This window comes from Elaeis guineensis, chromosome 6 (assembly GCF_000442705.2).
Source record: "Elaeis guineensis isolate ETL-2024a chromosome 6, EG11, whole genome shotgun sequence".
Classification (NCBI taxonomy): domain Eukaryota; kingdom Viridiplantae; phylum Streptophyta; class Magnoliopsida; order Arecales; family Arecaceae; genus Elaeis; species Elaeis guineensis.
In genome coordinates, this window is record NC_025998.2 from 114,470,789 (window position 1) to 114,492,535 (window position 21,747).

At 41.1% G+C, this 21,747-nt stretch overlaps 2 protein-coding genes across 9 annotated transcripts; one reads left to right on the forward strand and one right to left on the reverse strand.

Moving 5' to 3' along the window:
- The first annotated feature begins 386 nt into the window (after positions 1-386).
- Positions 387-4,028, forward strand: LOC105046787 (F-box protein At5g46170). Of its 5 annotated transcripts, none has more exons than XR_002164984.3 (4): positions 387-2,073; positions 2,155-2,321; positions 2,564-2,857; positions 3,596-4,028. XR_002164984.3 is itself a non-coding variant. In XM_010925512.4 (2 exons), exon 1 carries the CDS (start codon positions 829-831, stop codon positions 2,032-2,034), a length of 1,206 nt encoding a protein of 401 aa, XP_010923814.1. In that variant the 5' UTR covers positions 394-828; the 3' UTR covers positions 2,035-2,073; positions 3,596-4,028. The 5 variants fall into 5 exon arrangements, 1 of the variants encoding a protein (XP_010923814.1); XR_012142160.1 differs by having other exon boundaries at positions 2,207-2,321; XR_003801115.2 differs by lacking the exon at positions 2,564-2,857.
- A 2,485-nt stretch (positions 4,029-6,513) lies between these two features.
- Positions 6,514-20,180, reverse strand: LOC105046788 (transcription factor PCF6). Of its 4 annotated transcripts, XR_012142162.1 has the most exons (5): positions 19,558-20,180; positions 19,056-19,293; positions 17,412-18,953; positions 7,440-7,562; positions 6,514-6,804 (listed from the first exon to the last, which is right to left on the reverse strand). XR_012142162.1 is itself a non-coding variant. In XM_010925515.4 (4 exons), exon 3 carries the CDS (start codon positions 18,773-18,775, stop codon positions 17,438-17,440), a length of 1,338 nt encoding a protein of 445 aa, XP_010923817.1. In that variant the 5' UTR covers positions 18,776-18,932; positions 19,056-19,293; positions 19,558-20,179; the 3' UTR covers positions 6,514-6,804; positions 17,412-17,437. The 4 variants fall into 4 exon arrangements, 3 of the variants coding, with proteins under 3 accessions (XP_010923817.1, XP_010923815.1, XP_010923816.1); XM_010925515.4 differs by lacking the exon at positions 7,440-7,562 and having other exon boundaries at positions 17,412-18,932; positions 19,558-20,179; XM_010925513.4 differs by lacking the exon at positions 7,440-7,562 and having other exon boundaries at positions 19,558-20,179.
- Positions 20,181-21,747: the final 1,567 nt, after the last annotated feature.

Genomic DNA, 21,747 nt, shown 5'->3' on the forward strand with positions numbered 1-21,747 from the left:
CCATACCTATGTTAGATCAGCTTTGGATCGGATAAAATCTATCCTATTGAGATACTTGAATGATCAAGAGTATATTGACGCCCTTCTTACCCTTGCCCCCTTTTACGTGGGCTCTCTTTCAATTTATGTCTATTCTCGTCCAGATCTTTACCCTGGAAAATAAAAAATAATGAGATAAAATAAAATAAAACAAAAAATAGATAAAATCGAACCCTACAAAGCAGGAAAAAAAACTAATAAATAAAATAAGAGAAAGCCACAGGCCCTGCACGCACGGGGAAATGAAAAGGAAGCCAACCTTTTTTTTTTCCACTACTATATCTAGCATTTGTCAGAAAAAACTACCATATCTAGCATTGTTTTTGTCTTCCCCAGTACCATATCTGGCATTGTCTAGCCTGCAAAGGTACTCCCGGTCTCATTTCTTTTCCCAGCAATTTATTTTTTCTAAACAAAAATAAACAAATAAATAATTAATTAAATAATTAGAATTAGCCTTAGGGTTTCTCTCGTCTCTGCACCTCTTATCTCGTCTTCTCCGTCACCATTCGTCACCACCGCCAGCCGTGTCTCCTCCTCCCCCTCTCTATTTCCATTGCGTTCCAAGATTCTTGCCGTAGGAACCCCTAATCCCCTTCCTCTCCATCTCCACTCTTCTTCAGGTTTAGGCTTAGGATTAGGGTTAGGTTCAGGGTTAAGGTTTCTCCTTCTCGTTCCCCATCGGATTCCATCCTTGGATCCACGGAAATGGTGGCATTCTAGGGTGTCTAATCTCTTCTCGTCGGCTTGGTTCGATATTCTTGGTATTTATCCAAGTATTTGGATCTGATGGCGTCTTCCGGCAGGCGGGAAGGGGCGGATCTGGAGGGATCGCGGACGTGGTGGGGCAATCAGGCGGCTGAGGCCGGGGCGGTGGAGGCGGAGGAGGAAGAAGAGAGGATCGACCACTTTGACCGGCTGCCGGACTCGGTGCTCCTTCTGGTGTTCAACCGGATCGGGGACGTCAAGGTACTGGGGCGGTGCTGCGTCGTCTGCCGACGCTTCCAAGCTCTTGTCCCCGTCGTCGACGACGTCGTCGTCCGCGTCGACTGCGTCATCTCCGACGACGCTACCCCGTCATCCGCCGCCGCCGCCGCCGGCGGCTGCGGCCCGGACAAGGGCCGCGGCGTCTTGTCCCACCTTGCTCGCCTCGTCCTCGATGGCCTCGTCAAGCCCCTCCAGGCCCTCGGCCAGATGCTCATCTCCGCCTCTGGTGCTTCCCGGAGATCCTCGGCCTCCTCTGCGTCATCTTCGTCGTCTTCAGAGGTCTCCCACCACTCCCCGACCGAGGTCCTCAAGAACTTCAAGGAGATCCGCCGCCTCAGGATCGAGCTCCCCGCCGGCGAGCTCGGAGTCGACGACGGTGTCCTCCTCAAATGGAAAGCGGACTTCGGCTCCACCCTGGACAGCTGCGTCATCCTCGGCGCCGCCTCCGTTCTCTCCTACGACTCTTCCAACCCTAACCCTAGCATCCAGGACGCCTGCGGCGGCGATGACAGTGGGAGCACCCCGGAGTCCTTCTACACCAATGGAAGCTTGAAGCTTAGAGTGGTGTGGACCATCAGCTCCCTCATCGCCGCTTCCGCCCGTCATTACCTCCTCCAGCCGATCATCGCCGACCACGGGACACTGGAGAGCTTGGATCTCACAGATGCTGACGGTCAGGGGGTGCTGGCCATGAACAGGGGGCAGCTGCAGGAGCTGCAGGTGAAGCCGGTATCGGCTTCGGGCAACTCCCAGCGGACCCTTTTGCCAGCCCTCAGCATGCGGCTCTGGTACGCCCCCCACCTGGAACTGCCTGATGGGGTGGTCCTCAAGGGAGCAACTCTGGTGGCCATTCGCCCGAGCGAGGATCGGTTGAGGGAGGCACCCAGCGGGGGCCGTGGGTCCTCTGATGGATGCTGGGTGTCGAATGCCTTTGAAGAGCCCTACAGGACCGCAGCTAAGATGCTCCTGAAGAGGAGGACTTACTGCCTGGAGATGAATTCCTTCTGAACTTGGAACGAACCACCCCGAAAATTGATCCTTCTGGAGGTAAATTTTAGGTTTTGTTGTATGATTCTGTGTCTTGCTTAAGAATCTAGCTTTTATGAGTAGCTGTGGATGAACATTCAGGTTGTGGAGATGGAAAGTTTCCATCTTTATTTTATACATCACCGACTTGTAGGTTATGTTGGCGAGCATCTGTGGTACCGTGGAGTTTTAAATAGGTTGGGGTTTTCAAGTATTCCTGGTTGTGTTCCCCTGTGATGTGATCAGCAGAAGCTTGGATGAAATTAGAGGTAAAGGAGAAGGGATGTGTAGTTGTGTGAGAAATCCGCATCTCTGAACGTCTGGTTGTTCATTTCCATATGCTGAGGACCTGGCCATATGTGCTTCTGGCCAAGGCCAGTGGATTGAAAATTATTCACATGGTGTATGTTATTCAATTTGATGCTTTTGATTGTGTTTCATTTTTCAGGTTTGATTGCACTTCAATTTTTTCTTGCAAATTGATTATTAAATTGCTGACATTGGGCTATAGGTTTTATTTATGCAGGAAAAGAAAGCTTCTACTGAATTTTTTTCTTTTTATTGAAATGTGCGTAATTGTTCATGGAATTTTGGCTTGTCAATCAAAGTTTATCTGGAGCAACATTGTGGAGATCACGAGTTTGGCATTATAATTAATATTTGGGAACATATGTTTTAGCCATGTTTGAGTGGGATCACTGAATGTTTTGGAACTTCTGGAAACACATAATTGGTGGATTTCATATGAGTTCTCCTTCATTCATCTGTCAAATTTCACTAAAGTCCTGTGCAGATCATTTAATGGGTAGGCATGATATTTAGAGGGTTTTAGTCCCTCTATCTAAGTGCTACCTTAATTCATCATCCTTAAATTTAAAGCTTTAGTAGTCATAAATTCTTGCACTATTATACTTAATATGTTAAATGGCTGTCATAAAGCAATGATTAATTGAAAATGTGGGTTCCATATATTGAGATTTAGTTGTGTCAATGTTCTTTGGAATTTCTTTTCCATGACCTTCAGTGTCTTTGACTATCTTTAGTGTTGAACGGCTCCATGAGAGTCTTTTGCATCTCAATATACTAAAGCTTCCAGGTAGCCTGCTGGTAAAATTTCTCCATCGCTATACCATATATCTAGCATTAAATTCCCCCTTCATCAAAGTTGGAACTTTGGAAGCCTTAGGAGAACTCAAAATCACCTATTTCCCTTATCTACCTATACATAGAAGTTGAAGCTTTGCTTCTATGTTATTGATATTCTGTCTTCTTTTTTATATGAAGATATTCTGTCTTATTATCTTCTATGAATTGCCCTTTTGGATTTTTAGAATACTTCTGAGGAATTATGAACTATTTTTTGACTCATTTCTGATATTGCTCAAATTCAATGTATAATGAGTGCGTTAAATGATAGAATAAAGTCTGTCAATTTTATATTCTGTGCTTTCTTTCTCTTTCTGGTTGAATTGTTTTTCGGTTCGTGAGCAAATTTTTCTGTTAAGCACAAGTAAATTACCCATTTTATTGTTGGAATTTTCAGGTTTTTGGAAGTTCCGGAGAGATGGGGAGTGAACAAGAGAGACCCTTATCAGATTGTGATCAACTCCTCCACTCTCACCTCTGGCTGCTGGAATGATTATAGGCTGCAACATCACCTTCATGAACTGACAGGCAACATGCTCCTGTTTTCTGGGTCCCTTGTGTAAAGTAAATGTAGGAGCAGTTAGAGCAGTCTCTATTCTCTAAGCCACCTCACATTACAGTGTCGATATTGTACTGGGGAACAAATATGTTGCATTCGGTGCATTAGCATACTTGCACTGATCAATCTAGCAGTTATTCTTCTACTGAACTTGTATCAAGTTCTAATTTTTCATAAATTGTCTGTGTTGTTGTAACCTCATGTACTGTCAGTCTGAATTTGCAGCTTGTAAACTACCGTTAGGAACCAAAGACAACCTTTTTATTTGCAAGCTTGCTTATTTTAGTTTTGTCTGTTGTTTATACTGGCAAGCTATCTTTAAATGCATTCTCTGTGGCAATGCAGAAAAGACAATAGATCATTTGTTTCTTAACTGTGATTTCACCAGCATGGTTTGAAAGGCTATTATTTCAAAATTATCTCTTCTCCCTCTTCCAGATTTCATTATGGGATTATGGAATGGATGGAGAAAAAAATTCAAAAAACAAAGGGAGAAGAGCAGCATGGGACTCGCTGGTTCTCGTGGTGGAATGGAGCATATGGAAGGAGTAAAATAATAAAATATTTCATTTCAAATCATCCTTGAGCAGACGATATTTTTTTTACAGAGTTGGACGACTGCATATGAGGGATAGCACAAGTAGCATGTGATAGAGTTGATCGAACAATTGAAAGGTTGAGACAAATTATATGCTTGAAGGTGATCAGAATTCAAGAAGAAAGAGGGGAAAAACTGATAAAGGGACAAACAAACAACACGTACTGAAAGGCGCTAATAGCAAGGAATAATGGCTGGTTCTAGCTGCCAAAAAATTTAAGTGAAATAATTCAGTTTAAGTGAAATAATTTTTCTTTTTGTTAGACTGCATCTGGCAATTTTACTTCTTCTCTTTTCCTATCTTTTTATATTATGTATATTTTTTTTAATAAAATATTCTGGATGGTTTAAAGTCTCCCTTTTCCATCAAAAACTCAGCGACACTAGATTGATTTATATACCACCAAATAGACTTGTGGGTGTAATCTGTAACATTGTTACTTTTCTTCTGGGGTTCTAGGCTGGCTATCTTTCCTTTTTAATTCTTGGGGATGCATTAATTGATCAAGGGAAAATGTGTGATGAGAACCTTGAGATTTGGAAGAGTACTTCAGATGCTATTTTGGTTTTTGGAATGGCAGAGGATGCAAAGATCGTGGGGGTGGGTTTTTTATTTTTCTGGTTCATTTGGTTGGGGATGTCTGGTTGGGGGTGGTGGGGGTGTGTGTTGGTTCAGCATGTTAAGGGTGAAAAAGAAAACGGCAGACCAAGATGCGTCGAGGTACCCAGTCAACAACTAATCTAAAACCTAGGATTGCCGAAGTGTTGGAGATGCGGTGATTGGCAAAATATGGAATAATTAACTAAGCTGAGGCCTGATCCTATCCCAGACTAACATCAAGACTTCTCTTCTTCTTTGGGTCTATGGGTGTTTTTTTTTTTTTTTTCTGAGTAGAATCTATGATATGGTTTTCACTGCTACCTTTTTGGTAAATGTTTAGTGCATTGCTTGGACCCTGAAGATATCCCACAAGTACATTTAAATGCCTGAACCTGCCCCTGCCCGTCCTCTCGCAATGTCAACCGTTGGATCACACCTTAGACCTATTTCAAACCATTCCAATGCTTCTTCCATCCATGTGCACAGATCTCAAAGTGGACATTGGATGATCCAACAGTTGGCATCGTAAAGAAGATGAATCATTCTTTCATGCAAAGGATACAATCCAAACCCTACAAACAAAAGAAACAAAAAGAATATCTCACATTAGATTAAACTAACAAAAATCCAAGACATTTACAAATTAAATGTCCAACAATAATACAAAAAATAAATAAAAATATTATTCTTCAGAAAAATGAATATATGTTAAACTAAGAAATAAAATAATTGAAAGATTAAGAAATATATCAGATTGGGTCCAAAGCAGGGATGTCGATGCCCACCTCCTACCAAAACCTGTTATATGTTTTATTCTAAATACGCGTCGCCGCTCTCAACTAAAAATGGGTTCAGCAAATCCTACCCAACTAGGATTGAATACAACCGGATACCCAATGGGACTGTAAATTAACACACCTAGCTAAAATGACCTAAAATGCACAATGACCAAAGTTTAGACATAAACCATAAAATAGAGACTCCAAAGCACAGAATATCAAGCACATTAAACTCTTAAATTGAGTTTCTAAAAGACATTCAACTTAATTGCTAAGAGCGGCCGCTGGCAAATATCGCACCAATGAAATTGATACATAATTGCATGACCTCTGAACAATCTACAACTATCAAGCGCATGAAATCAATATATAACCAAATAGGGAGCCTAACGTTTCACAGTGAGCAGAGACTGCATGGTACAAGGAAATTAGAAAAATAGTGATTCAATACCATCAAAAAATCAGTAAATCGAGCATTTTCCTAAAATTGCAGCAGTACCCATGATTGACCAACCAACCAATTTTCCAAGCTTACAGGAGGGTTAAGCATGCTGAAACACTTGCTTGGATATTGTACAGTTCCATTCAAAACCAAATAGCACAGCAGAGAGCCTCCAAAGCACAACAATAAACAACCGGGCATGATCAACCACCACACTTCACATCCTGTTCGGGTCTATATGACCAAATAAATATGGTACCTCGAGAACAAAATTTCCACCAGCACAGCCTAAATCATTTAACTACCTACATGGGTTCAACGTCATCTAGAGCAACATGAACGAACAAAACCTCGGCACTTTCATTAGATCCAAAGATCTCAGATCCACAGCTTGATGAATTCAAGACAGCAATAATAAGTTAAGCAAGAAATTGTACATGGTCTGATGATGAGGTCTAACCCTCAAGCCACACAAAAGATAAAATCATCCAACTAATGAATGATGAAAACGAGCAAGTCAAATAAACAGCATAGTTACAATAACAGCATTAATATAACATCATATTTCAGATGCCTTGTGTGCGAAGTGCTTGAGTTCACGATGGTCGCTGTCTTCCTTACCTGCAACTGTCAATTGGATAAAATTCAGTACTGCAGTAGTAGGTTGTCCTTTTAAATGAACAGGGAAATTCAAAAAAATTAATAACCTGATGCAAAGAATTTAAATGCACATACATTGGTTCACAATACGGGATGCGCCATTTGCCTCTATTGCAAAATGTCAAGTGGCACATGAATTCGAAGAATAAAAGCTATATTGGACAAGCTAACATTTGCACAAGCTAAATATTCTTAATGTTCTAGATGCAATACTTAACATTTACACAAGCTAAAAATAAGCCCACAAAACTCTGAAATATCAAGATCAATTACTCGTGTTGGACTGGTATCTGATACATAATTCTGTCTTTTATATACTATTGTTTGCCATGTTCTATTATATTGTCTACATTATAATTTCATCCTTATATTTCGGCTGGGGCTAACAAAGAGTGATTGCTTTCACTTGTTCCCTTTAGCAAATTTACCAATTAAAAATGCATTGCCAAAATCAGTGTCACAGTTGAGCGCTTGGGCAAATGGCTCATGGAAAGAAAAATAGATGAAATCACCGGATAGCAGAGAGGTGCAAGCTGCAAGGCAAATCAATTCAGCAATTTTCTGAAAAAGAGAGGATTGAGGGGATATCATGCCACTCGTACATTATCGCTCTGTCCACAGAATCAGCAGCACTAACAAGACGTTCACTAGTAGGTGGAGGAAGATAGAAATGAAGCGTCTAACAATCAAAGGATCTGAACTACCATTTCTGGAACCTGTTGAAACTGAAGCCTTTTTTTATCATGAAGCAGTAATAACCAGAGTTATGTAATCACAAAAAATACACTGGGTGCTAATTCTTACCACAATATTATATGAATCACGAAATTTAACATTGGCATTACAAGCATAGTCAATGTATCTGTTAACAATATACATGCAAATGTTAGGAAACCAAAAGTTCATTATCTGAGTAATATTTTACAAATAAACAGAATGATCCATCAAGAATAATCATTGTGAATTTGACTGGCAGTAACTCTTAAGAAAGATCAGTTTTTCGCGACGGATAACTTTCGTAAAAAGAGAGTATTACCTAAGAACTACACATTTTATGGTGTAAAGTATTCCTAAGGTAGCTTTTTTTCAATGTACAGTTTGTCAAATCTGACACATATGTCAGTGGATGAAGAAACTCATTTTTTCTCCACTGCAACTATCTTAAAAACAAACTTAGATATTCTTGATGTGATGGAAATGTAACAAGTGCCAACATTTTTAAACAACAAATTAAGTCCCAAATAATCAGAATTCTGGGACATCTAACTATATGGGGGTTTCAGTAAAGCACCCAAGCAGCACCATTACAAACAGCCAATCTTCTTAATTCTGATCACATAAAACCACCTTAAACAATCTTAATCCTTTGCAAATATTATTATCTACAACTAATAACCACTTCCATCACTTGGATACATGTTCCAATCATAAAAAACTCCTCCATGTTAAAGTGCCACTACTTTTAATCCCTTAGATTGTTCTCCTGCAACATGTTGCATCAATGCAGACTCATGTTACACTATGTTGCAAAATCATGCATAATCAGAAATACTTACCAATCATCCAAAATGCAGAGTTAGACAAACACTTTCTATCCCACTAACAAAGACCTACACTGGTCTATATGGTATGATTATGTTTGGTTAAAGATTGACACCCAATTTGCCATGGCTACCACAATTTTTGCACTTAAAAATTCTATGTAAGATCTCATGCAGAAAAAACTGTAAGACCAGATGAGGATAATTTGCTCTTTTTCAGATATTACAAGTAAAATTTTATGACGGCACAACCAAGTGACTTTGTTTTTGAAGCGACCCATAACTGAAATAGGTTTCACAGTGTAGAAGGGTGACTATGGAGATGGAAGGCACAGGAAGATGGTGATTGTTGTGTAATGCAGATAATGGAGGAAGCTGGAGGTCACTCTGTACCTAGCAAAAGTCTTACACAAAATAAACAAAATGTTGATGATTTTTGGGTTTTATTTGTCAGAATCTCATCATGCTGCCAACCAAAAGATCCCAAACCAAAATGTTTCAATCATCTAACTTGGATTAACATATTCAAGCCTTAAAAACTTGAGCAAACTTAATATCTTTTACCAATAGTGCCATCAATCCAGTCAAACCACCAAATAATACCAACCTCTTTTATCTGGTTGAAGACACCTTGATGACCCTTTGACCCTAAAAAGTCTTTCATAACATATCTACTTCAAAAATGAGTTAGCGATTCAAACAGAATAGAAATGCATCAAATAGCAATTCGGTCCAAAGAAATCCATCAAATTGCAATTTGGTCCAGACTTTCTAGTGGTGGATTGGGCCAGCCTAGAACTCAGGTGATTCGGTATGTATCAAACCAAACCAACCTAGAACCACAATAGTCTGAACATTCAAAATGGGGCAGGACGTGAGCTGGGCCATACCGCTCCAACTGAGGCAGAACTGGTTGGTTCTGCCTACCTAACCCAATTTGCAAGGACCGAACCAGCCCAACCCTGATCACTATCTCTCATTCTCTCTTCATCTCTCACAAAAACCACCAATCACCTTTGACTGCCAATGTTAATTGCCTCATCTGAGCATCTCAAACACCACCCCCCCCACACCCTCTCTCCCTCCTCAATTCACCCTCAACATCTTCCAGTCCCAACTTTTCAAGACCTTCATTAGCATCGCCCGCTGCTCTCCACCTTAACACCTTCATCACCATCACCTCCTCCAGCATCCTCCACCAGGTTGCCACCTATGTGCACCCCCATTCCTCCCTCCCCTTCCCTCTATTTGGGGTGTTGACACCCACCCAACACAGTGTCTCTCCCTCCCACATTGCACATAGAATCGATACTACTAATCCTACGAACTCTTGTTTTCCGCATGACAACCTTCTTTGCAAATTTGGCATGTGTAGCAAAAAAAGCATTTGATATGTAGTATGTGATCATTAATGGTAAGACTGCAGATGATTCCAGTAAGCATTATGGTGAATTATTTCTTAGGATTGTATTATCAAGAGTGAGATAAGGAAACTCCTTGGCTTATGCACATATGGAGAATTGAGTGCTAGTACAATTTGAATTATCCCTCAAAACAATAAAAACATTGTAATTGATCATTGAATATATCGATGAGTAATCTTAGGCAGCAAAGTTATGTATAAAAACAAAGAAAAAGGTACATTTCTTGCATGTACAATTAGATGTGTTCAGAAGTGGTTTCTACATTTTTTATAATGTTCAAGGATGTACCTTTCCATAAAAATAGTTTCTACTTACAAATGTCATACTTACCATGTATTTAATATAGAAAATCTATTAAATATGCATGTACTCATTTCAAGTGTTCTGAGCTCATTTACTAATCTTAACAAATGAAATATCTTTACTTTCATGTTTCACAATACTCATGTGTATTTAGGATTAAAGTTATAAAAGTAACAACTTGTATTGAAAATCAAAGGGTGCTGACATGAGAATCCTACAAAAAGCTGCAATGGTTGTGGACAATGAACACTCGTACCAACAGCAAGAATCCATCATAAGTTAAGACTAAAATAAGTAACCCTAAGCAAATAATGACTTCTGGAAGCAAGTATTGCAATGCTTGAGAGAAAGGTCCACCAGACCGATACTGAGGCTCGTACTGGCTAGCAAATAGTTCAATACAGCACTGCTACATAACATACCAAGCCAAGGAATATCAAAGTATAAGGAGGGAGGGAGGGGCTTATCGGCCAATGAGGGGGAAGGGAGAGAGAGCGAGTGAGCGAGCGAGCATCTAGCAGCAAGAGAGGGGAAGGGGAAAGACAGAAGGGGGGGGAGAGAGAGAGAGAGGCTACTAACCAACGGCATCACGACATCTAAAAGAGAAAGAGAGATCATCCGATGGGGAGAGAGAAGGGGGGAGCAGGCTTACCGAGGGAAGCAGGCGTATCGACTGACATTGCGACATCAGAGCGAGGAATGAACAAGTGTCCAACAAAGAGAGAGCAAGAGCTCTCGAAGGCTCTCAAAGCATTAAACCAAGAGGGGGGAGGGGTTTTATAGACCTAACCAACATGCATGTCAAACTATCGCGACTTGGTGTCAGTTCAATTTGGTATGGGTCACACTACCCGATTCAGGTCGGTTTGACAATTGCTAATTGAAAGACTATATACACAAGCAATGTCAGAATCACTTATGATCCACCTACAATTGCTTGCTAGGACATGACAAGATCATCCTTCTATCATTCAAAAGGATGACAAGGATGGGGAGAATTGTAATAAGGATGTAACAAGATGATTAAATATGCTCATATATGCACAATCAAGCATATTCATTCCAATTGGGCAAAATGATGTTGATCACGACTAGCAAGTCAACGACAACTCTTTTAGTTTCATGGCATCTCAGTGGCCAAATAATATTATGGACAATTTCAAGTTCAAGAATATATGTGGTCTTACTATCCATTAGGATGTCAATTGCCCCTTATTATACTCTAAATAAGAGAGAGAGAGAGAGAGAGAGAGAGAGAGAGAGATGACATGCATTTTGAGGACAGGCTCTATAGCAAAACATTGGGCTTATTTATCCACCCATAATTTATCATATACAGCCACACTTGACAAATGGCTCTTTCACGTTATATTTAGGTTACTAGTGAAGAACCCTATTTACTTTTGAATCCCAATCAGGATCATCACATGAAAACCAGGTTAACTTTAATTTAGAGTACCCATGGTTGTTGAGTTTATAGGAACCTAAATTACATAGTATGTTGGTTTACTTATTTCAAATTTGCTTTCATCATTTGTAATCTACTAACTCCCAATTAACCCAGCTTGTCTAGTGTATATCTAGAAAATATGCTCCTATTATGTTATTGATGTTTTATTCTTCCTATTCTCTTATAATACAGTGTTTTGGTTCACTCAAAAGTTCAAATGAGTCATTCATGTTCAACATCTTAAAGAAATGAGTTTTTATTTTAAACTTAGGTGGTACACACTGGGATGATATCATTACAAAGTAAACAGCAAAACATTGCTTTAAATGTCAGAAAAGAAAAAGCCCCTGATAAGATAACTTGCTACCAATTGAATAATCAATTATAGGAAAAGTTGATTACTTGGTACTTAGTGGAATACTAATTATTTTTCAAATTGAAATAAGAGCCAGTCAGCTGAAACTTTCTACTATATTTGTCTGATCCATATGGTTCCCACTTATATGTGTGTATTTTACACTAGACATAGAACATCATGGAAGAAGTGAAGGGTTTCAAGATTTCATAGGCTCTCGATAATCTTTTAACCCTCTTCCACTCTGCATTTCTCTCCGATATGATTACAAATTTTCAATTGCAAATGCATCTCAGGTGCCTCAATTTTCCGAAAATCTTCTTTGCACCCACAAAATGCCTTGTAGTCCCACCTTCGAATTTGTCCAAATCATAGCAACAAAATCTTCTTGGTACCCCCCCCCCCAAAAAATGTTCGAAATTAAGTGCTCGAAGAAATTATTCTCTTACATATTCTTAAATCTCTCATGCATGCAACAGAAGCAAATTTATGATGCGGTGGAGAAAAAAATATAAAGATAAATTATGTCTCTAGTCCTTAAACTATATCGGATTTTTTAAAATAGTCTCTAGACTACAAAAACCTAAACTTTGGTCCTCGAACTTTCTGAACCATTTTAATATTGCCCTTCGTCCATTTCCGACGCCTTTCTCGCATCGAAAATACTATGTGGAAGTCATCGATGCTTATGTGGCAGTTACTGACGCTGACCTGAAATAAAAAATAAAACACCTCCCCCTCTCTCCCTCATGACCCCTCTTCCCTCCCGCGACCGCACCGCCACCCTTCTCCACTGCAGCCCCCCCGACCACCCTCCACCCCGTGCTCATGCCGCCCCATGCCCCGCTTGCCGCCCCTCTCCGCCGCAGCCCCCCCACCACCGGTGCCCGTCTCTGCTCCCTGCCGTCCCTCTCCGCCGTAGCCCCCCAGCCCCTGCGCCCCCCTCTCCAACCGACACTCGTGCCCCACCCCCTCCCCACGTGCTCATGCCGCATCCCCACTCCCTTCCCTCTCTTCCCCATCAAAGAATCGAGACCTGATCAGCAACGATCGCTGGATTTTTCGTAGAAGCCTTTCATTGTGCCTACCTCAATTTCTCGCCGCAGCCGTCACCGAAGCTCGAGGTAAGCCCCGGATCTTCTTCCTCCCTTCCTCCCCTTCTTTTCCTTGCCTGTGCGCACGACTGCGACCACTGGCTTCATCGGAAAACTGAGATCAGAGTCTTTCTTGTTTTTTTTGTGTTCAGCCTTTTGTTTGGCTTTTTTCGATGCCAATGGTCACCGCCAACATTGGTTTGAGTTCTTCGGGCTGCGCTGTCACAGCCCTAGCTGCTGCCGACCACCAACGGCAGCTGTGGTAACATGGCAAAAAAAAAAAAGAAAGCTCTTCCCCTCCATGGCTGTTTCTTCTGTCCCCCCTCCCGCCCCATCCCTCCATGGCCCCCTTTCTTCTGCTTCCCCATCAGCCCTGGCTCTCCCTGCCCTTCTTTTCCCCTCCTCTACCACCGCCATTGCCATCGGATTTCCTCTTCGTTCTCTGCCCGAGGTGGATTCCACCTCCATTTAGGAATCGATTGGTCGGTCGGAAGGAGAAGACTCCTTACAGGAGTCTTCTTCGTTCTTTTTTTGGTTGCTTTGCAATTCGTGCTTTGCCACGTAAGCACGTCAGTGCCACCTCATCAAAAAATGGCCACATAAGCACCGGTTCAACAAGAAACAACTAAACCGGTGCGAGAAAGGCATCGAAAATCAATCGAAGGGCAACATTAAGACGATTCAGAAAGTGTAGGGACTAAAGCTTAGATTTTTGTAGTTTATGGACCATTTTAAAAAAATCCGATATAGTTTAAAGAATAGAGACATAATTTACCCAAAATATAAAGATCAATTTAAAAGTAGAAAACATTCTAATATGCATTGAGATAAACACAAGCGCTTAACATCTTGGGTATGTCTTTTCCAGAGAAACACAGACCCTGCGACTAACAATAGACGTGGACTTACTCTTCTACACACAGCACTTCATTACCTACATCTGCACACAACATTATCTAACCTTATATAGCCTCGCTATCACCCTTCTGACTTACACGCTGCTGATTACATTTACACTTTCAACTTCAAGATGTAGCTCTAGCACAACTTATATGTCCCTTCCACTTAACATTTAATTAGACTCATGGACTTCTACTACATGAGTCTTGCATGACTCTTGCATGACACTTCTTAACTTCGGAAACCACATGGACAAAATTAATATTTTGTGTCAAATAATCTCCGGTCTCTAAGATTTCGAACCATATCTTTTCCCACCTACCCCAATCATTTAGCACATTGTTGGCTGTGGCGTGGGCTCAACACTGGACATAGACAATAAAAATTGGGTTCTATCTTCTCAAAAACTTCCATCATTATCACTTCCATTTGTTTTTTTTCCAAAGGAGGTTTTTTTTTTTAACCATCTCTCTACCCAAAAAAAAAAAATATTGCATGTTTGGGCATATTTGTCAAGCACATCAATTCAAAAGACATCGATTCACAATACATATAAAAATGCAGCAAATTAGTGACCATGGAAAACAAACAAAACATGCCTCAAGGTGTATTATATTCTTGCTTGAATCAGGCATTCAAATTTTGATCAGGATTGAAATGTTTTAGCCAAGACCATCTGAAAATTCTCAGTTTTTTATTTTTTATTTTTTTTTGCCAACTTATGTCCATTGTTGAAATTTAGCAACCTTAAGCAGTTCTAATCAAAGCTAAAAACTACAAAGCACAAGACAATATTTTTATCTTTTTTATCTTTATTTTTTGAGTTAGAGCTTGCTCATAGGAGATGCCTCTAGAGAGCATCTTCCCTAGATTAAATTAGAATGTTGCAACCTTTAAGTAGATTGGAGAGCATGCCCATGTTGATTCACAAAATATTTAAAGCAAGCATAATTTATTTGGAAAAACATAGTTATGATTGTTTTAAATTGATTATAACTATAAAAAAATTCATAAATTTGCTTACCTATTGAAAACTATCACAATTTGACCACTCAACACACACATAAAATATATGTTTCAAATAGAACACTATAATTTTGAAATGTTATGATGTACTTTTGTTGATTTACTTTCTTATTTTTATAGTCTTTTGGGCTTTACCTTAATAATTCTTAATGGATTGTAAAAATATCAAATCATTATGATGGATACAATATGGGAGGAAATAATATCCAGCATTTTTGGTTTAAATTTAGTTTTCTTATTTTGTTTTCTTGGGACAAAAATTTGAGAGTTGAAATGGGCTTGCAAAAATTCAAACTTGTTTGGTCCACTGAAACTTAAATTCATAATGAAACCAAGTCTTCAAACCATAGATGAAAGCTTAGTTGATTGATTTGAGAAGAGGTATAGGAGCAAATTTGGGATTGGTAAAGAGGAAGCAAAGCTGTTAAAAATTTAGTGTAAAGAATGATTGCGGAGTGGTTGCATGGACTGAGATTTTGAAGATGTATAGAATATTTCAGCTACCTGTGGAATTTTTCCTGAAGAATATCTTGTTGGAAAACAACAAATTGTATTTCTAATAGGTGCTAAGCCTAATTAGTGGAGTAATTATTTTGCACACCAAGATGACTGAAGGTCCCTAAAGGAATCAAGTTCAACCACCAAAAAAGTCACACCTAAAGATGTAGCTCAACAATGGAAAAAGGATGTTGAGAAAAGTCAAGTAATAAGATAATGCTTACATAATGAAAGCAAACCAGAAATTAAGACAGTAGGGACTGATATACTACATTACTCCATAGCAAATGGTAAGCTAACCTAGTGACATCCTTCTTCCAGCAGAATAAGACCAATAGACAACTCAAATATGCACATGCTCATTTTGCTTGTCTCATAATTTAGTAAGGCTGCCAATGCAACACATCAACCTTTAGGAAGTTCCTTTTCCCTGAGCTTGGTTTAGTTTGAAAATATTTGTCAAAGCATGTATCATGAGATGCATGCCATGGGGGATGTGGAGTAGATCCCAAAGCTTCTATGAATCACTCTGCACAAGAGTTGAAGCACACACGATACATAAGGGCCACTGGATCTAATCCATAGCCCCAATGGAGCACATGGGACAGTGACTCCCTGCAAACTAACCAAACTGCAAGAGCATATACAGATTCAACACAGGAGATCTGTGAAGGAATTTTTTGGTAATTTTATATTGTTTTCAAAAAGTTTTCCATCATAAGCACCCTATAAGTCCATATCAATCCTTTACTGCTGCTTCCTACAGATCTCCTAAAGAAGATTTGAAAAGGAATTCAATAGTCATTAATTGCTCTCAAGTAACTACGGGACTTTGGTTAAACAAAAGTTGAAAAGTTGACCTATCATCAGTAGAGGATCATCCAAATCAACTCTTCTGTGAACTACAATATTTAGATGGGAATAGTCACAAAATCAATATCACTACCTACTTGCAAAGAATATAAAGTTCTTTTATCTCCAAACAATTTTACAAAACTTGCTTGTATTTCAACCTAGGTTAAAAGAACAAGCAATACCATCAATACATGTATCTACATCGTTGAGGCAAGATGTAGAAAAAACAAGAAATAAGCAAGACGAGCAGTCAACCGTTTCAGAAGCAACTTTCAGAGAGAAGAGAGCGAATAGAAGTTCAGGGCAGTTGACAGCTAAAAAGGATAGAAAGTAAAGAAATACTTGATACTAAATTCTGAATCACCATCTTTCGATTTCTTTTTTTTTTAAAAAAAAATAAATTGATACTTGGATAGCCTAGTTGAGAGAGAGATTATCTACAACCTCTTTAGTATGGAACATATTTGGCTCGTGGCTAGAAACACGGCTTCAGTCAATTAATGCAAATCACTAATGCAAATTAGGATTACATAATTTAAAAAATATCAAAAACTGTTTTGTTGCCATTTTCGGTTTTTTTTTAATAATTTTATACATTATATATCTTGTAATGGTCACATGAATTTCATACTGTGACCTGAGCTAGGGAAAAAAATTGAGAACATTATCATTATCTAAAATTTTTGAGGCAGCTTAGTTACACAGATAAGGAGTGTTTCTTCAGCACTTTCCATTTAGATAGGCTACTTGTATTGGCTCTTCGACACCTGGTATAAGGAACAAAACAGGAATTATTACAGATAGATGTCGAAGCCCAAGATGGACACCCGTCAATCTACCAACACAACCCCATAGTGGGCATCACTCAATCAGCTAGAAAAGCAAGGGAATCAAAGATATGCACCCTCGAGAAAAACAAGCATATGCCCAATGGCAACCCAAATGAGGATCTCCAGAAAGGCGCAATAAAACACGAAAAGCCAAAAAGCACTCCGAGAAACCTCGACTAAATTGATAGCAGACAAGTGCTTTTAATTTAACTACTGGACTAACAATCCATTTTGTAGGGGAAAAAAAAGCAGGCAGTTATCATGGGGGAAGCTATAGCTCGCAGATGAATCCTCTTACCAGCAAGAAGAAGGTGCAAAGAAGTCTCAGCTCTTCCCTTTCCCCTTCAGGTCAGAATGCCGGTAGCCGTGTCCATAGCAGAGTTGAAGGCGGGCATCAAAACCCGCTGAGAACTGGTTCTCCGTGGAAGTGGCGGCTGCAGCTGAAGCAGCAGAGCCGAAGAAGGACAGATTCGACCCGTCTACTGCAGAAGAGAGCCTCTGGAGGTGGTGGTGAGGCAACTGAGATTGTGAATTGGACTGAAGGGTCCCCCTGTTGAAACCTGCAACACCAGAAGGGATGGGGAAGTTGAGGTTATAGTCTCCGGCTGCAGCTGCCACGGCCGAGGCGGGCATGAGATGGTCCTGCAAGAAAGCGAACTGCTGCATCTCCGACTGGTCTCCTGCTGCCGCTGCTGCGGCTACGATGTTGAACGGCACCATTCCTATTGGAGAGCTGTTCCCAAAGTGGGCTTGGGACAAGAACCCCGATGGCAGCTGGTGAGCCTTCTGTGCTTGGGGCAAAAGACCCGCTTGGCCAAAGTAATCGGCGGTGGTTGTGACAGTCGTCAGGTGACGCATTTGCTTCTGGATGCAATTAACATCGGAATTCGCCTGTGCAGTCGCAACTGAAGTGCCATTGCTGCTGCCGCCGCCAGTGAGAAGCTCGGTGAAGGAGGTCTGAGAGTTGAGGCTCGGGTTGACATTCTGGTGATGGGAGACGGCGACATGGCCATCGTCTCGGTCCTCCTTGTCCTTGGCCCTTTCCCGGGCACGCTCTCGCGCCTTGACGCGGATCTCAGACCGGGAGAGGGAGAGGACCGAGCCCTTGCTAGTCTCGGAGTTGCTGCTGCAGCCGGACTTGGAGAGAGAAAGATGCTGCTGCTGCTGGTTGAAGCTGTGCTCCGCCTCAGCATCGGGCTCCTCCGGAAGCTTCTCTTCGGGACGACGAGGCTTGGGAGCCTCCGGGAAGGTGTCGCCGAGAGCGGGGAGCTCGTTAATGGCGGCGGCAGCGGCTTTGATCAGCCACTCGATGGCCTTGCTGGGCTGGTCAAAACCAAGGCGATCCTGGAGGTCATAAAACTGGATGGCGGTGGAGACCGAGAGGCGGACCCTCCGGTCCCGAAGACCCTTGGCGGTGTACACCTTGCTGTGGCGGTCCTTGCCGCCGGAGGCCCGAGAGACCCTGAAGATCCTGGAGGATGGGTGGTGCCAAGGCATGACGAGGCTCTCACCGGTCACGCCGCCACCGCCCCTCCCTTCTCCGTCCTCCTCATCGTCGTCCTGGTGCTGGGCCTTGCAGCCTATCCTGGCCGCCTGGCTGCTGCTGACGGTGCCGTTACCGACCCGGGATCGCTTGCAGGCGTGGTTCTCCTCCACCTCCATCCCACTTTCATGCCTCTCCGGGCCGAGACTGGGTGGGTGCGTGGACTGAGTTCGCTATTATCACCTCCGCGACCGCTCCTTTCTTATTCCAAGATCTCCTTTTGGGAAAGAGGGGAGAGACTGCAGGCAGCTCAGCTGCGCTCTCAGGCTAGGGTTTCTGAGGGTCGGTGTAGATGTCCTTTAGCATTGATGACGAATTCACAGTGCATTACTTGTAGGATAAGAGAGATAGAGAGAGATGAGAGAAAAAGCGAGAGAGCACAAGAGAGAAAGAAGGCACCTTTGCGCACTCGAGATGGCGTTGGTGGCCGGAGATGTCAGCTCCTCGCCTCAGCTTTCCACAGCGATATCATAGCAACACCTGGAGCGATGAGCTGGTCTCCGCTCGCTCTCTCTCCATCCCTTTCACTGCTCGCCCCTCAGGTGGACAGATATCAGCACTGCAGCCTGTACGTACCGCAGCAGAATCGGAGGCAGCAGCAGGCCTCGAATTCGGACGTTTTTTGAAAGCACCCTCTCTACATAAAAATACAAATAAAGAAGCAGCCAGCGCCTTTAATCCTCGCAGCTTTAGAGACAAACAACGACGACCCCTAAACCACAAACAGGTAATTCAGAAAACAAGAGAAACCACTCTAACCCCCTGAGGCCTAAGCTCGCTTAAAAAGAAACCCTACTACAATCTCAGTCCCCATCTCACTTCCTCCTCTTCCTCCTCCAATTCTTATGAAACACGAGATCGCAGTCCTTCAACAAAAAACCAAAAAAAAAAAAAAACTCACCTTGAGAGCGGAAAAGTTCTAATCTATCCTCGCCGTTTCGATCCAAGTCTTCATTTCACAGATCTATAATCCCCTACACTTTTCGACTCTGGATCTGCGAAACCAAGAATTCGAGGACCTTGAAACTTTACGAAGGCTGTTTCGCTACCGATTGGAAATGAACGAGCTCCGTTCCAGCTGCATTCCTCAGCAACGGACCTCGATCGTTCCGCTGCCCAGCGCCGCGCTCGTACGGCCCAGATCCCGCTCTCGAATGCCGGCCACCTGCCTCCCTAGGCTCCGCCCCCCGAAGCGGCCTCCTCCGTATGAAGCCTCACAATTTTCCCCCTGGCTACCCGCGCTTCAGACAAGCGACCGCCATTAGCGGACCTCGATCCCTCCTCCCCACTCCGTAGTGATCCCTTCGAGGAAAACCCAAGAAACAAGTGAGAACAAACCAAGGAAGAAGCCGAGGGCTTAGGTTTTGCGAGAGACGAGGAGAGGAGGGGGAAATCGGAGAAAGAGAACGGATTTTTAGGAGTAGATTAATATATCAAAAAGGAGGGAGAGCTCGACGGTCGATGCCCTAAGCGTTCCCATTCGAGCAATCACCAAGCTTATCGCCAGGGTCAGACAGTGGGTCGTCCGCTCTCCTCGCTTTATATAGTGGAATCCCGTCTTTTTCACCCCTCGCCTTCCCTGTATTCACCGAATTGCCCCAACCTTCCCGCCATCCCCTGCTCTCCCCAATATACCTTACCCCACTTTGTTCCACATCACAAGAATGAGGTGTTTGAGTTTTTGCTAATTTTGGTGTTTTTATTGGATGGAATAAATGTTTGGTGCGTGGAGCTTAGTAATGAGCTTGTGCGTGTACGGGGCGGGGAAGGTGGCTTTGGGATTGGAGCTGGCTTTCCAGAGAATTACGAAATTGACCCTCTACTGCCCTTCTTTTCCGGCTTGGCTCGCTCTGAGGACCACTGTTCACTCTAATTTCCTTGCTGCGTGGGTGCTGGAAAAGGTAGTTTTGTGTCAGTCTGCCACATGATGAATGGTTTGTGGTGGCACGGGAGGGGATAGTTTTATTAATTATTCAGTTAATTCAATTTTGGTTAGTTTCAGTCATTGAATTCACGTTGATGAATAGAAAGCCATTGGGTGGCTACAGTGATATGTAATTATCACTATCTAATTTTCTTAGCACATTATAATATTTGTAGATTCTAGAATATTTATATGCACTTGAAACTGGATTGATAAATGCCATGAAAATTCTCAACGACTTTCAAGAGGTTGGATTTGTATTTTTTGGCCGCGGATGGACATTAGTGCTGCTGACATTGCTCTAGTTCTTTGGCATTTTGAACTTTTAATCTGGCAATAAAAGTTTTTAACTAGTTTGGCAATTAATAATACATCCTACCTCCTCATTTCACTTTATAACGTGTATCTATGTACATACATATATACGTATATATGTTTGTGTATATATATATATATATATATATATATATATATATATATATATATATATATATATATATATATATATATATGAAGATAAACTAGAATCAAGTAGGTCGGATTTGATAAGAAAACAAGATGTTAACATTCATTTTTCCTTCACTAAGATTTGAAAGATATATAAAACATAAGCTATTAATATAAATGGAACAGAAACCATGACACCATCATAATATGGATAGAATGGAAGCTCATCCAAAATTTATATTTATTTTTCATTGTTGTTGTTTATTAACGAAGGAGATATAAAATAATCTATGCCAACCATTAACACGGATGAGATAGATCACTTTATGTCTCCTCTTAATCAATAAAAATAGTAAAGTATAAACATAAACTTTAAATAAAATAAATATAAATTTTTTAAAAATAAATATATTTGGATCCAAAATAAATAAAAATAGAATAAAAATAAATACTCTAAAATTAATATAAACTTTACAGGATAAATAGAAATACTTTAGAATAAATATAAATGCGATCCCAACTTTTAATGCAATAAAAATAAATACTTCAAAATAAATATAAACTTTGAAGAATAAATAGAAATATTTCAGAATAAATATAAATGCGATTTGGACTTTCCAACCCATTTATATTAATGATATATTTTTTATATTTTTCAAATCTAAATAGATGGAAACTAACCATCAACATTTTGGTTTATTGCATAGAGATCCATGTGGA

Bases quoted from the DNA above. Each gene is read 5' to 3' on its own strand.
- LOC105046788 (XM_010925515.4), bottom strand. From the start codon at position 18,775: ATGGAGGTGGAGGAGAACCACGCCTGCAAGCGATCCCGGGTCGGTAAC.
- LOC105046787 (XM_010925512.4), top strand. From the start codon at position 829: ATGGCGTCTTCCGGCAGGCGGGAAGGGGCGGATCTGGAGGGATCGCGG.